Source organism: Mesoplodon densirostris, chromosome 3 (genome assembly GCF_025265405.1).
Source record: "Mesoplodon densirostris isolate mMesDen1 chromosome 3, mMesDen1 primary haplotype, whole genome shotgun sequence".
NCBI classification, from domain to species: Eukaryota; Metazoa; Chordata; class Mammalia; order Artiodactyla; family Ziphiidae; genus Mesoplodon; species Mesoplodon densirostris.
This window is the reverse complement of record NC_082663.1, coordinates 74006959-74022681: the sequence shown is the minus strand read 5'-3', so window position 1 is coordinate 74022681 and position 15723 is coordinate 74006959. Positions and strand designations below refer to the sequence as shown.

The 15723-nt window shown below is 34.6% G+C and overlaps 1 protein-coding gene across 5 annotated transcripts in view; it reads right to left on the bottom strand.

The window, feature by feature from the left end:
- The window catches only part of POLR3G (RNA polymerase III subunit G), a 97760-nt gene that overhangs the window by 11012 nt on the left and 71025 nt on the right, over positions 1-15723 (bottom strand). For all 5 annotated transcript variants that reach the window (XM_060093142.1, XM_060093140.1, XM_060093139.1 and 2 more), the window contains exons 4-5: positions 7115-7171; positions 4895-4945 (exon numbers count right to left, since the gene is read on the bottom strand). In XM_060093142.1, the coding sequence (XP_059949125.1) occupies positions 4895-4945; positions 7115-7171 (108 nt within the window). The remainder of the gene's footprint in view (positions 1-4894; positions 4946-7114; positions 7172-15723) is intronic.

Below are 15723 nucleotides of genomic sequence, written 5' to 3'. Positions count from 1 at the left end.
CCCATCATATGAATCTGAAAACTCAAAGCAATATAAATAAAATGTTTTAATAGCTTTGGGATACAAAATTTTTTAAGCTATATCAAAAATATTGCATTTTGAGGCTAATGTGAAACTGCAGGGTATAAAAAATTGTTTCACATATAGATCCTGCTAGTCAGTTACCAAAACATTATGATATGTTACAAAATTGTCCCATGGTGATCAAAAAGTATTACCATTCTTTCCCCAAATCAAACTAAATACCTAGAAATTACTTGGTAACAGAGGAAAATATGGCTCAGAAAGATGTAATTTTGTTAAAGATTAACATTTAACCTATAGAAGAAGAAATTTTTAGATTGTGGTGCATGACCCATAACTGATGGAATTTACAATTTATTTTGTGATACCAAATTGCCCCTCGGGGAGTCACTGAGTTCAGAACTCCCAAACATACATATTAGTGAGGTTTTGCTCAAACAAAAGTTATAAAAAAAATAGTTAGATTTAATGATGGGTAACTATCTCTGTTCCCCTTGAGAGCAAAGACTGTTTAAACTGAATTGTAGCACATAAAATATCATATATGAAAAAGCTCTCAATATATATTATAATATTGATATTAGAAAACACTAGCTAAGAATGTAACTTACATCAAGAAGTCTTTTTCTCTAAGGAGCTTTTATCAAATTATTTAAATTTCATACACATAAATCTGTTAAATGGATATTATAGAACATGGTCAGGTAAATAAACTTATCAAAATTATTAATCTCTTAGCCAAGAAAGTCAGTTGCATATTCAAGTCTACTCAGCAATTTGGCTATGTATTATTTATAATTCAGAAAGAAGTGTCAATAATGAAAAGTTGTTAAAAGACTGTTTCAACCCCAAAACATTTACATGAATTTTTTTTCATCTTTGGCCAAATACATGCATATATTTGAATTTTTTTGTTTCTTTCAACACCTGCCAATAGCTGGTTCTTCAAGAAACAAACTTTTTCAGTCTTTGGCTGTTTTGGTATTGTCTACTTTCATGTAAATCAGGGGAGGCCATTTTAACAAAAGAGAGAGTATAAGCTTACCAGGAACATAACACAAAAATTATATAATATGCAATAAAAATATTAAGAAGAATGGAAAAAGAAAGTTTTGTTGTTTTCTTTTTCAACAAATGAAAATCCTGATGCACTAGAAGCTCTTACAAATCATCAATGTATATATGTGATTCTAGGGATGAGCAGTTGGTGGGATGTATTTGAACATTAATTCCTCCAAATCAGATATATTCTTTTCAGCTCTTTAAAATCTGCTAAAAATTTGTGATCCACTAGGACATGACCAGTATCATTCAAGCAAATGTTATTTTACTGTGAAAATAATATATTTGTCTAAGAAAAGCCAAGGGTATAAAGGACAGCAGGTAAACTATCAGATCTCAATATATAATAATTCTGTTCTCAATCAAGCTAAATACTCTTATATGTTGTAGCTTTGAAATAAAACAAAATAAAAATACTTCCATTTAAAATATATATGCCAAAATTTACCAAATTGTATGTTTCGAATATATGCATTTTATTATATGTCAACTATACCTCAATAAAGATGTTAAAAAGGAGAGGGGGATCTCTTTCAAAAGGCAGAAGTCGAGGGAATACTTCCTAACTCATTCTATGAGGTCAGAATTACTCTAATACCAAAATCAGACACATATTATGAGAAAGAAAACTAAAGATCACTATCTCTCATGAATAAAGATACAAAACTCAACAAAATATTCTTAAATCCAATCCAACAATGTATAGAAGGAATTATACACCACAGTCAAGGGGGATTTATCCCAGGGATATAAGGCTGGTCCAAAATCAATTAATGTAATCCATCACATTAACAAGCTAAAGAAGAAAAATCACATGATCATATCCATAGATGCAGAAAAAGCATATGACAAAATCAAACAGCCATTCATGATAAAAACTTTTAGTAAGTTAGGAACAGAGGGGAAATTCTTCAACTTGATACAGAATATCTACAAAAACACCTTATAGTTACATCATACTTAGTGGTGAAAAATTTGATATCATGAATAATAAAAATCTGACACTCTGCCACTAAGATCAGGAATAAGGCAAAAAAGTTCCCTCTCATCACTGCTTTTCAACATTTCACTGGAAGTCCTAGCTAATACAATAAGATAAGAAAAGGATACAAAAGGTATGTAGATTGGGAAGGAAAAAATAAAACTTCCTTTGTTCACAGACAACATGTAGAAAATCTGAATGAACTGGCTAAAAAACTCCTGGAACTAATAAGCAATTATAGCAGGGTTATAGGATACAGGTTAATATACAAAATTCAATAGATTTCTTATATATGAACAACTGACAAGTGGAATTTGAAATTAAAAACATATTACTATTTACATTAGTACCCACCAAAATGAAATACTTAGGTAAAAATCTACCAAAATGATCTATATGAGGAAAACTACAAAACTCTGATTAATGAAATCAGAGAGCTAAATATATGGAGAGATATTCCATATTCATGGATAGGAAGAGCTAATATCTTCAAGATGTCATTTCTTCCCAACTTCATCTATAAATTCAATGCAATCTCAATCAAAATCCTAGTAAATTATTTTGCAGAAGTCGACAAACTGACTCTACTGTATGTATGGAGAGGCAAAAGACCCAGAATAGCCAACACAACACCGAAGAAAAATAACAAAGTTAGAGGACTGGCACTACCTGACTTTAAAACATACTATAAAGCTATTGTAATCAAGACAGTGGTATAGGTGAAAGAATAAATACATAGGCCAACGAAACCAAATAGAGAGCCCAGAAAGAGACCCACATAAATACAGAAAAAGGCAACTGGACTTCCACGTGCAAAAAAATGAATTTACACAGACTTTACACCCTTCACAAAAATTAACTCAAAATGGATCACAGACTTAAATGTAAAACACAAAACTATAAAACTCCTAAAAGATAACATAGGAGAAAATTTAGATGACCTTGAGCTTGGTGATGACTTCTGAGAGGCAAAACCAAAGGCATGATCCATGAGAAAAAGAACTGATAAGCTGGACTACATTAAAATTAAAAACTGCTACATGAAAGACACTGTCAAGTAATAAGAAGACAAGCTACAGACTGGGAGAAAATGTTTTCCAAAGACAGATTTGAAAAAGGATTGTGTGAAATAGAAAATAATATATATTGGTCTCAGCTCCTGGTTCCTGCCACAGAACTCCTAAAACCCTTATAACTTCCTAAGTGACAATAGTGTGTTTTGTTGTTGTTGTTCTAATATGTGTCTAAATCCCTTGGAATTTACTGGGTGATAGGAGTGTCTTTTGTTTTAAGGAGGTGACACTTGGTGGGTTGCTGGGCAGCTTCAGGATGGGGTGGGTTATCATAAACATCAAGCCATGATTAGAAGCCTGGAACTTTCAGCCTCATCTCTCATCCCCTGGAAAAGAGGAGAGGGGCTGGAGATTGAGTTAATGATTGATCATGCCCATGTGATGAAGCCTCCATAAAAATCCCCAAAGTATGTGGTTCCAAGAGTTTCTGGCTTGGTGAACATATCCATGTACTAGAAGGTGGCACATCCCAATTCCACAGAGACAGAAGTTCCTGTACTGGCGACCTTCCAGACTTTATCTTATGTATCTTTTCACCTGACTGTTCATCTGTATCCTTTATCATAACCTTTATTACATAATAAACTGGTAAATGTAAGTAAATGTTTCCCTAAGTTCTGTGAGCTGTTCTAGCAAATCAAATCCAAGGTTGGGGGTGGAGGGCATGGGAACCTCTGATTTGTAGCCAATTCAGACAGAATTCGTGGGTAACCTGGAGACACACTATACTTGTGATTGACATCTGTAGTGGGGAGTAGTCTCCTGGGACGGAGCCCTTAATCTGTGGGGTCTGTGCTAACTCCAGTTAGTGTCAGAATGGAATTAAATTGTAGGAGACACAGCTGGTGTTGCAGAGCATGGCTTGATGTGCAGAAAAAGACTCCATACATCTGGTGTCAGAATTGCTGTGAATGTGGTAGTGGTGTGACAGGAAAGGACAAACACCCAGCAAGAGTGTTTTTCCTACAGACTATCATCCAAAATATACAAAGAACTCCTAAAACTCAACAATAAAAACACATTAAAAAACCCAATTTCTCAATGTCTCTCCCACAACCTCATCTTAGCAAGCCTGTACTCGTCCTTCAATCTGGAGTTCAATTGTACTTCCTCAAAGAACCCTTCCCTGGCCTCCCAGTGAAGACAGTGTGTTACATTTAATGTCTTTACTCCAACTGACTGTGAGCTCTGTGAGGGAGAGGATTACTCCTACTTTGCTCACTGTTTTATCCCTCTTAGCACAGTGTCTGGCAATAGTAGATGCTCAACAACTTTGTATTTGGTGGAATTATGAGAGAATAACACAACAGAAGCTTTCACTGTGATATTTTATGTACACCATAAAGTTCTATTTGACAGTTCCCAAACGTTACCAGTTCCAAATGTTTTAGTTAAAAACTTAAAATATAGCCAGGATAATCATTTTAAAACTTTCAAATATGCAAATGAGAATATCTACATAATTGAAAAGTCTTTCCTAGCACATCAAAATTCCATAAAGGAAAAACAATTAAACAAACAAAAGCAAAGAAAACAAAACAAAAAATCAACAGCAAAAGGCTCCAACAAAGTAATCATAATGTCAAAAATATTTTAAGAAAAAGCATTCAGAACATTGAGTGTAACATTAGATTGACAGTTCCATATTAAATGGAAGTTAAGCAATAACCTTTTCCCACCTGGATTATTATTATTATATTAGTTAATGTACCTTTTCCCACCTGGATTATTATTATTATATTAGTTAATGTACCTTTTTTGCATTTTTTTCTTGGCATCAACTCTCTAGGGAGTCTTCTCCAATCTGTGCATACAAAAGGAGAAATATAAAAATGGCAGTTTCCTCTAGGAATTACTGGCACTAGCTATAACTATTTAAAGACCATGATAGTTGCTCATGCAAAGGAAATAAAGTTTCTTAATATCTGACTATACATATTTAGCTGGGATCAAATTATAACAGTGATATATTTTCTCCTATGAAGAAAAAAAGTTTATTAAAATAGCTTTGAAACAGTGTTATAAAATTTCTACAACATTCTTTTAACAGCTATATAGTATTTATATAATTAATTTCAAATACAGAAATTTTCATAACAAAAAATGTAGAAAAATATTTATGGGCATGAAAAGTTATTCATGATATACTGGTAAATTAAAAAAGCTTCTAAAACAATACATATAGAATTCCATTTAAAAAATAAACCTACCATATAAATATTTTTATATATATTTGTGCAGAGAAAGCTCTAGGTTGGGGACAAAATATTACAGTAATTCCTTGCGAGTGTTAGGATTACAGCTGTTTTTCTTAAGTGTTATTTATTTAACTACTCTGTATTTTGTAAGTTTTCTGTAGTTGATATGTATTTTTTTAAATTTTATTTATTTAACTTATTTATTTTTGGCTGCATTGGGTCTTCATTACTGCGCGCCAGCTTTCTCTAGTTACGGTGAGCGGGGGCTACTCTTTGTTGCAGTGTGTAGGTTTCTCATTGTGGTGGTTTCTCTTGTTGCGGAGCATGGGCTCTAGGCTTGGGGGCTCAGTAGTTGTGGATCATGGGCTCTAGAGCGCAGGCTCAGTAGTTGTGGCACACGGGCTTAGTTGCTCCGTGGCATGTGGGATCCTTCCAGACCAGGGCTCGAACCCGTGTCCCCTGCATTGGCAGGCGGATTCTTAACCACTGAGCCACCAGGGAAGCCCTGTAGTTGATATGTATTTCTTATGTAATAAAATTTTTTTTCAAAAGTTAAAATATATGATCACAATCCTAATACATGCAAAACTAAATAAACAATTCTATTATAGGAAAACTTTAAAATTAAAAATACAAATAGCTATGGAAAAGTAAATTCCCTCCAATTAATAATTTTGCCTGCATTAATTAAAAAATTCCTTTAATTTGTCACTTCCTTTTCATTTTTAAGCTTAATCAGAAAAATGAAGCAACATAAAAATAGATAAAAATGCTGCCTGCTAATAAAAGAAAAACTCAGTGTCTTCTGCAGAAAACATTTATATCTCAAGCTATTTTAGCCGAACTAATAGATTTTGCTTTAAATATGTTTCTTTTTATAAACAATCCACAGGTGATCATGAGAAAGTATTTAAAGAGAATCATTTAGAGATGAATGTTTATGAAGTAGAAGAAATGAGAGACCTAAGACAGTGTTTTCAGAGGGACACAACCTTATCAATAATCGGCACTGAAAAGAAAGAGCACTGTAAGTCAGGAAAACAATAATGCTGTAAATGCAACTTATGCATTTACATACAGGCAGTTTCTATAACACACCAAGGACAGAGATGTCAAAGGAAAGTGAGTTAAAATGAGGAGACCTGGGTTTTAGTAGTATGGTCCATGTCGTCCTGACAGGTCTCTTCATTTCTATGGCAACTGTTAATTTTCTATAAAATGAATGAACTGGATGAGTTCTCTGCAGCCCCCTTTCACCTTGTCTCTATCCAAGGCAATTTTGTGAATGTTGAAAAAGAAAACTCTTAGGTATGGTTCTGTTGAAAAGGCATCTTAACAATCAAAAAGAGTCTATGCCTGCTGGAAAGAAAGGAAGATACACAAACTTGGCTTAAAATATTCATAAAAATAGACTTGCTTTCTCCTCAGAAGCTATAAAATCACGCAGGTGCACAGAAGTGAGGAATACTGGGATTAGAGACTAAAACTGTGATTGTGGCAAAAGGAAATGGAAAACCCAATGGTTCTGGTGAGTCCCAGTTTATAAAAAAAAAACAAAGTATCCTAAAATTTCCAAAAAAACACTTCAACCCTTCCGTGTTACAATATAAAAATCTTTTCATCTTAGTTTTCAGAAGATCTATGTTGCTAATTAATTATAGGAAAAGAGCCAGACTCTACTTTCCTATGGTGAAAATACAAAATTTGTCCTAAAAAATATGGGGTAGGGAGATAGCCTTTAAAGATTATTTTAACATTTTCAGTTTTACAATTACCTGGTATCCACTCTTCTTTGTACACCTTCATATATCTTTTACTATATCTTTCAATATCTAGAAAAAAGATAGAAAAACAAATTTTAAAATAATTGAAAACACCAGGTAACATCTTTTATTTCACATACAGGGAGTTTCTTACATTTCTCCACAATGTGTTCCTGGACACATACTGAACAGTTCAATGAGTATTACATGTTTAGGGAAGTGGCAAGAAGCACATGGGTATGAATGGCTGGGGGTGAGCAGAGACCTAAACCCTAATTATGGTTCTTAGAATCAGACAATCTGACTCATCTCTTAAGAATATTCACAAAAGCCCAAATACAAGTCAGGAAGCCACTTACACATAAGGGCAGGGGGTCTACTTGGCATCTTCTATTTTCTTCTTGTGACACTGGCCTTCAGCTCCCAATCTCTAAACCTTGTATAACTGGAAGGTATTCAAGTACCTAAGTGAGGATGGAGGGCTGTTTGCTTACCTCCAGTAAGGTAAGCGAATGCTTAGTACACACATTTACTTAGGCTTCTCAGTGAGCTACTTTTCACAATCCATTGGGGAAGACAATGGGGAAAAGGGTAGGAGTAGGCAAGGTTGGACTTGATGGGGCATGAATGAGCAAGCTGCAAGCCTTCCATGTCACTGCTGAGAACTCTGCAGGGACCTTATGAGCTCACCAAAAACGGGACTGTGGCTGTGGCTCTTGCTCTGCTTTGCCCACTTTGACACAAGAAATTCCCTCGATGAGGGCCCAAACCCTTTCCCAACAGCACAAGTTAGCAAGTGACACCATTATACAATAGCTTGAAACCATGGTTCATCATAAAAACTGGTTCAGGAGGATAGTCATGAAAAGCAGAAGGTAATATAAAAGATGAAAATATAAAAATTAAGACCCAAGCAGACACTGATTTTTCTTCCATGTTAAAAAAAATGCTTCCACAGACTCATGGATACAGGGAACAAACTAGTGGTTACAAGTGGGGAGAGGGAGGTAGGTAGGGGCAATACAGGGGTAGGGGATTAAGAGGTACAAACTATTAGGTATAAAATAAGCTACAAGGATATATTGTACAACACAGGGAATATAGTAAATATTTTATAATAACTATAAATGAAGTGTAACCTTTAAAAATTGTGAATCACTATATTGTACACCTATAACATATAATATTGTACACCAAATAATACTAAGACCATGGTGTTAGACAAAGATAACTAAAATAAAGAGTAGATCAGAAACTAAGAGACAAGGCTTTTCTAGATATTTAACTGTTTGGCTTCAATCTTGCTCTCAAGTTTTTCATCTGTAAAGAGAAGGCAAATGAGAGATTCCCAGCATCTGCATTTTAAATTTTTCTCCAAAACAGATTCTATATTTTGAAAAAATTTAACCCTCAATTTACCAAGAAAAAATTATTACCATTTATTAATAATAACAGTTACTACCAATGAACCATTTTTATATTTTTAAGTTACTTTCAAATAATTTACAGAAGAATAAGAGATGTTGAAAACCAACTACTGGAATTCAATTTAAAAAAGCAAAGGATATAAATAGACATTTCTCCAAAGAAGATATACATGGACAAAAAGCACATGCTAAGATGTTCAACATCATTAGTCATTAGGGAAATTCCAACCAAAACTACACTTTATACCCAGTTAGATGGCTAGAACTAAAAAGACAGTAATAAGTGTTAACAAGGATGTGGAGAAATTGGAACCCTTATACGTTGTTGGTAATGTAAAATGGTGCAACCACTTCAGAAAACATTTTGGCAATTCCTCAAAATGTAAAATAAAGAGTTACCATATGACCCTAGATATGTACACAATAAAAGTGACATATGTCCACCCAACAACATGTATATGAATGTTCATAGCAGCATTATTCATGGTAGCCCCAATGTGGAACTGACCCAAATGTCCATCAACTGATGAATGAACAAAATGTGGTATATACATATAATGGAATATAATTCAACCATAAAAAGGAATGAAACACTGATACATGGTTTACTATGTATGAACCCTGAAAACATTATGCTAAGTGAAAGTAATCAGCCACAAAAGAACACATATTATGATTCCATTTATACGAAATGTCTAGAACAGACAAATCACTAGAGACAAAGCAGATTACTGGTTGCCATGGGCTGAGGGGGGGAGGGGACAATGAAGAGTGATACTAATGGGTATGGGGGTATCTCTTCAGGATGATGAACAAATTCTAAAAATTAGATAGCACTGTTGGTAGCACAATTCTGTGAGTACACTCAAAGGCACTGAAATTTTTTTTTTTTTTTTTTTTTTTTGCGATACGCGGGCCTCTCACTGTTGTGGCCTCTCCCGTTGCGGGGCACAGGCTCCGGACGCGCAGGCTCAGCGGCCATGGCTCACGGGTCTAGCCGCTCCGCGGCATGTGGGATCTTCCCAGACCGGGGCACGAACCGGTGTCCCCTGCATCGGCAGGCGGACTCTCAACCACTGCACCACTAGGGAAGCCCCGCACTGAAATATTTTAAAAAGTAAATTTTAGATCTGTAAATTTTATCTCAGTAAAGCTGTTATTTAAAAAGAAAATTAATTACTGGGAACTTTAATAACAAAGTATAGTAAACTCATTATATTCCACTATTTCCCTGGTTTTGAAGGTATATTCACCCAAAATGGGCTACATCCTTTGAATGCAGCTAACTGTGCATCAACTGTGCATCATGAATTTGTCATGTACAAGCCTTAAATATAAGCATTTCATATATCCTGATTCCAGATTTCAAATACATCTTTAATAAATTCTAACTGATTATTTCTGTTTTTTCTCACACCTGCACCACCCAAGTGATTCTAGATGACAAATACATTTCTATTAATAGGTTTTAGCTTATCATTACTTCCAATTCTTCTTGTATTAGCACCATCAAAATGTAACACTTTAAAAAACTGTTATGGTTCACACTTTTGTTGAAGAGAGGATGGCCCAGCCATCTTCTTTGATCTATAATTGTAAAACATTTTCATAATTAAATTTATAATTACCAATTAATGTGATCAGTCCAATAAATTGTTTCATTTCTACATAATCTATTTCCTTTCAATCACCTTTGTCTTTGCCTTTGCCTTCAGAAGTTGTCTTGTTACAAACTATATGAAATAAAATTTGGTATATAAATACCATCAAAAAAGAAAAAAAAATGGTCACATCATTTTAGCAAACAGAATTTTCAAGGTTCCTATCACAAAATATTATGTGAAAGATTAATTGTATGAAAATACCATATGTCCTTTTCATTCTTAGAGATATACTGTTTACTCATTGATTCATGAGTTCATAGTAGAGAAAAGTTAATGAAAAGTGATGAAATAATATCTATGATGATGAAACAGTAAAATATTTCAAGATGCAAGAAAAATAAGATCATTAAGGTTCCAAACTGTATTTTAGATTTATGAAAGGGTCCAATTGGCCAGTATGGTAATGCTAAGACAATATGAATTTTTTTTCTTTTCTAAAGCAAATTCTCTTTGTTCTTTGGAAGATGTCTATGAAAAAATAAGTAATGAATATCAATCACTACATAAAATAGTAAGAACTGCTCAAAAAGAAACTAAAAAATTAAAATGGACCCTGACAGTATATTGAGAGTTAATAAACCAAACAAACTCCATTTGTTCAATAACAGACCTTGTGGTCACAATGCAGGTAAATGTATGATTTCCATTAAGCTTCTGAAATGGCTTACAGAATCATCACCACTGTCACTCCTGTTTCTAGCTCAGAGGACCCCAGTGGTTCAGGAACCTGAGCTGGGAACCACTGGACCAGATGCTGTCTATGCACCTTTGCAGCTAAAACTCATTAAAATAATAAAATTCATTGATTCATTTCTCTTTATTAAAAATATAATAAATTTCATTGCAGAGAAAATACCAATCATTTCTATAATTCTACCTCAGAACACTATAAACAAACATTGAATCTATCACAACATGAAATATGTTTAATCTGTGCCCTCAGTTCTTTGTGAACAAATCTCAATGCCCTGAGCCACCAGCCATTTGATTATAAGGAAGAGATCTCCTTCCTTATTTGTCTAAGTCTGTAGAGCTTTAGTTCTTTACATTAGTCCATAAGTCTCCCTTTCTTAAAGCACATAGGTAGTGGGGGATGAGAGAAAGCTGGTGAACGTACAGAGATGGAACACTATCTAGAATATGGCTCCCTATGACAGTTGTGTACTTCTATTCAGTCTGGCCAATTCTTTTCCATTCACGGTGTGTATACGCACACTATGTGTGTGTGTGTGTGTGTATGTGTGTGTATATATATATATATATATATATATATATATATACATATATATATATATATATACACACACACATAATGTATATATACAGTATATATAAAACTGTATTCACACATATATATTATATTTTTTTAAAAGCCTTTATTTGCTTTTTAGTTATTAATTAGTTTCTTTATTTATTTTAACATCTTTATTGAAGTATAATTGCTTTACAATGGTGTGTTAGTTTCTGCTTTATAACAAAGTGAATCAGCTATACATAAACATATATCCCCATATCTCCTCCCTCTTGCATCTCCCTCCCACCCTCCCGTCACATCCCTCTAGGTGGTCACAAAGCACCGAGCTGATCTCCCTGTGCTATGGGGCTGCTTCCCGCTAGCTATCTATTTTACATTTGGTAGTATATGTGAGTCCATGCCACTCTCTCACTTTGTCCCAGCTTACCCTTCCCCCTTCCATGTCCTCAAGTCCATTCTCTATGTCTGCATCTTTATTCCTGTACTGCCCCTATGTTCTTCAGAACCGTTTTTTTTTTTTTTTAGATTCCATATATACGTGTTAGCATACAGTATTTGTTTTTCTCTTCATGACTTACTTCACTCTATGACAGACTCTAGGTCCATCGACCTCACTACAAATAACTCAATTTCATTTCTTTTTATGGCTGAGTAATATTCCATTGTATATATGTGCCACATCTTCTTTATCCATTCATCTGTCGATGGACACTTAGGTTGCTTCCATGTCCTGGCTATTGTAAATAGAGCTGCAATGAATGCTGCGGTACATGATTCTTTTTGAATTATAGTTTTCTCAGGGTATATGCCCAGTAGTGGGATTGCTGGGTCGTAGAGTAGTTCTACTTTTAGTTTTTTAAGTAACCTCCATACTGTTCTCAATAGTGGCTGTATCAATTTACATTCCCACCAACAGTGCAAGAGGGTTACCTTTTCTCTGCACCCTCTCCAGCATTTATTGTTTGTAGATTTTTTGATGATGGCCATTCTGACCGGTGTTAGGTGATACCTCATTGTAGTTTAGCTTAGCATTTCTCTAATGATTAGTGATGTTGAGCATCCTTTCATGTGTTTGTTGGCAATCTGTCTATCTTCTTGGGAGAAATGTCTATTTAGGTCTTCTGCCCATTTTTGATTGGGTTGTTTGTTTTTTTTGATATTGAGCTGCATGAGCTGCTTGTAAATTTTGGAGATTAATCCTTTGTCAGTTGCTTCATTTGCAAATATTTTCTCCCATTCTGAGGGCTGTCTTTTCGTCTTGTTTATGTTTTCCTTTGCTGTGAAAAACCTTTTAAGTTTCATTAGGTCCCATTTGTTGATTTTTGTTTTTATTTCCATTTCTCTAGGAGGTGGGTCAGAAAGGATCTTGCTGTGATTTATGTCATACAGTTTTCTGCCTATGTTTTCCTCTAAGAGTTTGATAGTGTCTGGCCTTACATTTAGGTCTTTAATCCATTTTGAGTTTATTTTTGTTTATGGTATCAGGGAGTGTTCTAATTTCATTCTTTTACATGTAGCTGTCCAGTTTTCCCAGCACCACTTATTGAAGAGGCTGTCTTTTCTCCATTGTATATTCTTGCCTCCATTATCAAAAATAAGGTGACTATAGTTGTGTAGGTTAATCTCTGGGCTTTCTATCCTGTTCCACTGATCTATATTTCTGTTTTTGTGCCAGTACCATACTGTCTTGATTTCTGTAGCTTTGTAGTATAGTGTGAAGTCCGGGAGCCTGATTCCTCCAGCTCCATTTTTCTTTCTCAAGATCGCTTTGGCTATTTGAGGGTCTCCTGTGTTTCCATACAAATTGTAAAGTTTTTTGTTCCAGTTCTGTGAAAAATGCCATTGGAAGTTTGATAGGGATTGCATTGAATCTGTAGATTGCTTTGGGTAGTATAGTCATTTTCACAATGTTGATTCTTCAATCCAAGAACATGGTATATCTCTCATCTGTTGGTATCATCTTTAGTTTCTTTCATCATTGTCTTATAGTTTTCTGCATAAAGGTCTTTTGTCTCCTTAGGTAGGTTTATTGCTAGGTATTTTATTCTTTTTGTTACAGTGGTAAATGGGAGTGTTTCCTTAATTCCTCTTTCAGATATTTCATCATTAGTATATACAAATTCAAGAGATTTCTGTGCATTAAATTGTATCCTGCTACTTTACCAAATTCATTGATTACCTCTAGTAGTTTTCTGGTAGCATCTTTAGGATTCACTATGCATAGTATCATGTCATCTGCAACAGTGACTGCTTTACTTCTTCTTTTCCAATTTGGATTCCTTTTCTTTCTTTTCCTTCTCTGATTGCTGTGGCTAAAACTTCCAAAACTATGTTGAATAACAGTGGTGAGAGTGGACAGACCTTGTCTTGTTCCTGATCTTAGAGGAAATGGTTTCAGTTTTTCACCATTGAGAATGATTTTCGCTGTGGGTTTGTCATATATTGCCTTTATTATGTTGAGGTAAGTTCCCTCTATGACTACTTTCTGCAGGGTTTTTATCATAAATGGGTGTTGAATTTTGTTGAAAGCTTTTTCTGCATCTATTGAGATGACCATATGGTTTTTCTCCTTCAATTGGTTAGTATGGTGTATCACATTGATTGATTTGCATATATTGAAGAATCCTTGCATTCCTGGGATAAACCCCACTTGATCATGGTGTATGATCCTTTCAGTGTGCTGTTGGATTCTGTTTGCTAGTATTTTGTTGAGGATTTTTGCATCTGTGTTCATCAGTGATACTGGCCTGCAGTTTTCTTTCTTTGTGACATCTTTGTCTGGTTTTGGTATCAGGGTGATGGTGGCCTCATAGAATGAGTTTGGGAGTGTTCCTTCCACTGCTATATTTTGGAAGAGTTTGAGAAGGATAGGTGTTAGCTCTTCTCTAAATGTTTGATAGAATTCGCCTGTGAAGCCATCTGGTCCTAGGCTTTTGTTTGTTGGAAGATTTTAATCACAGTCTCAATTTCAGTGCTTGTGATTGCTGTTTATATATTCTGTTTCTTCCTGGTTCAGTCTCAGAAGGTTCTGCTTTTCTAAGAATTTGTCCATTTCTTCCAGGTTGGCCATTTTATTGGCATATAGTTGCTTTTAGTAATCTCATGATTCTTTGTATTTCTGCAGTGTCAGTTGTTACTCCTCCTTTTTCATTTCTAATTGTATTGATTTGAGTCTTCTTTTTTTTCTTGATGAGTCTGGCCAATGGTTTATCAATTTTGTTTATCTTTTCAAAGAACCAGCTTTTAGTTTTATTGATCTTTGCTATTGTTTTCATCATTTCTTTTTCATTTATTTCTGATCTGATCTTTATTATTTCTTTCCTTCTGCTAACCTTGGGATTTTTTGTTCTTCTTTCTCTAATGGCTTTAGGTGTAAGGTTAGGTTGTTTTTTTGGGATTTTTCTTGTTTCTTGAGGTAGGATTGTATTGCTATAAACTTCCCTCTTAGAACTGCTTTTGCTGCATCCCATAGGTTTTGGGTCATCGTGTTTTCAATGTCATTTGTTTCTAGGTATTTTTTTATTTCCTCTTTGATTTCTTCAGTGATCTCTTGGTTATTAAGTAGTGTATTGTTTAGTCTCCATGTGTTTGTATTTTTTACAGATATTTTCCTGTAGTTGATATCTAGTCTCACAGCGTTGTGGTCAGAAAAGATACTTGTTACGATTTCAATTTTCTTAAATTTACCAAGGCTTGATTTGTCACCCAAGATATGATCTATCCTGGAGAATGTTCCATGAGCACTTGAGAAGAAAGTGTATTCTGTTGTTTTTGGATGGAATGTCCTATAAATATCAATTAAGTCCATCTTGTTTAATGTGTCATTTAAAGCTGTGTTTCCTTATTTATTTTCATCTTGGATGATCTGTCCATTGGTGCAAGTGGGTTGTTAAAGTCCTCTACTATGATTGTGTTACTGTCGATTTTCCCTTTTATGGCTGTTAGCATTTGCCTTTGTATTGAGGGGCTCCTATGTTGGGTGCGTAAATAGTTACAATTGTTATATCTTCTTCTTGGGTTGATCTCTGGATCATTACGTAGTGTCCTTCTTTGTCTCTTGTAATAGTCTTTATTCTGAAGTCTATTTTGTCTGATATGAGAATTGCTACTCCAGCTTTCTTTTGATTTCCATTTGCATGGAATATCTTTTTCCAACTCCTCAATTTCAGTCTGTATGCGTCCCTAGGTCTGAAGTGGGTCTCTTGTAGACAGCCTATGTATGGGTCTTGTTTTTGTATCCATTCAGTCAGTCTATGTCTTTTGGTTGGAGCATTT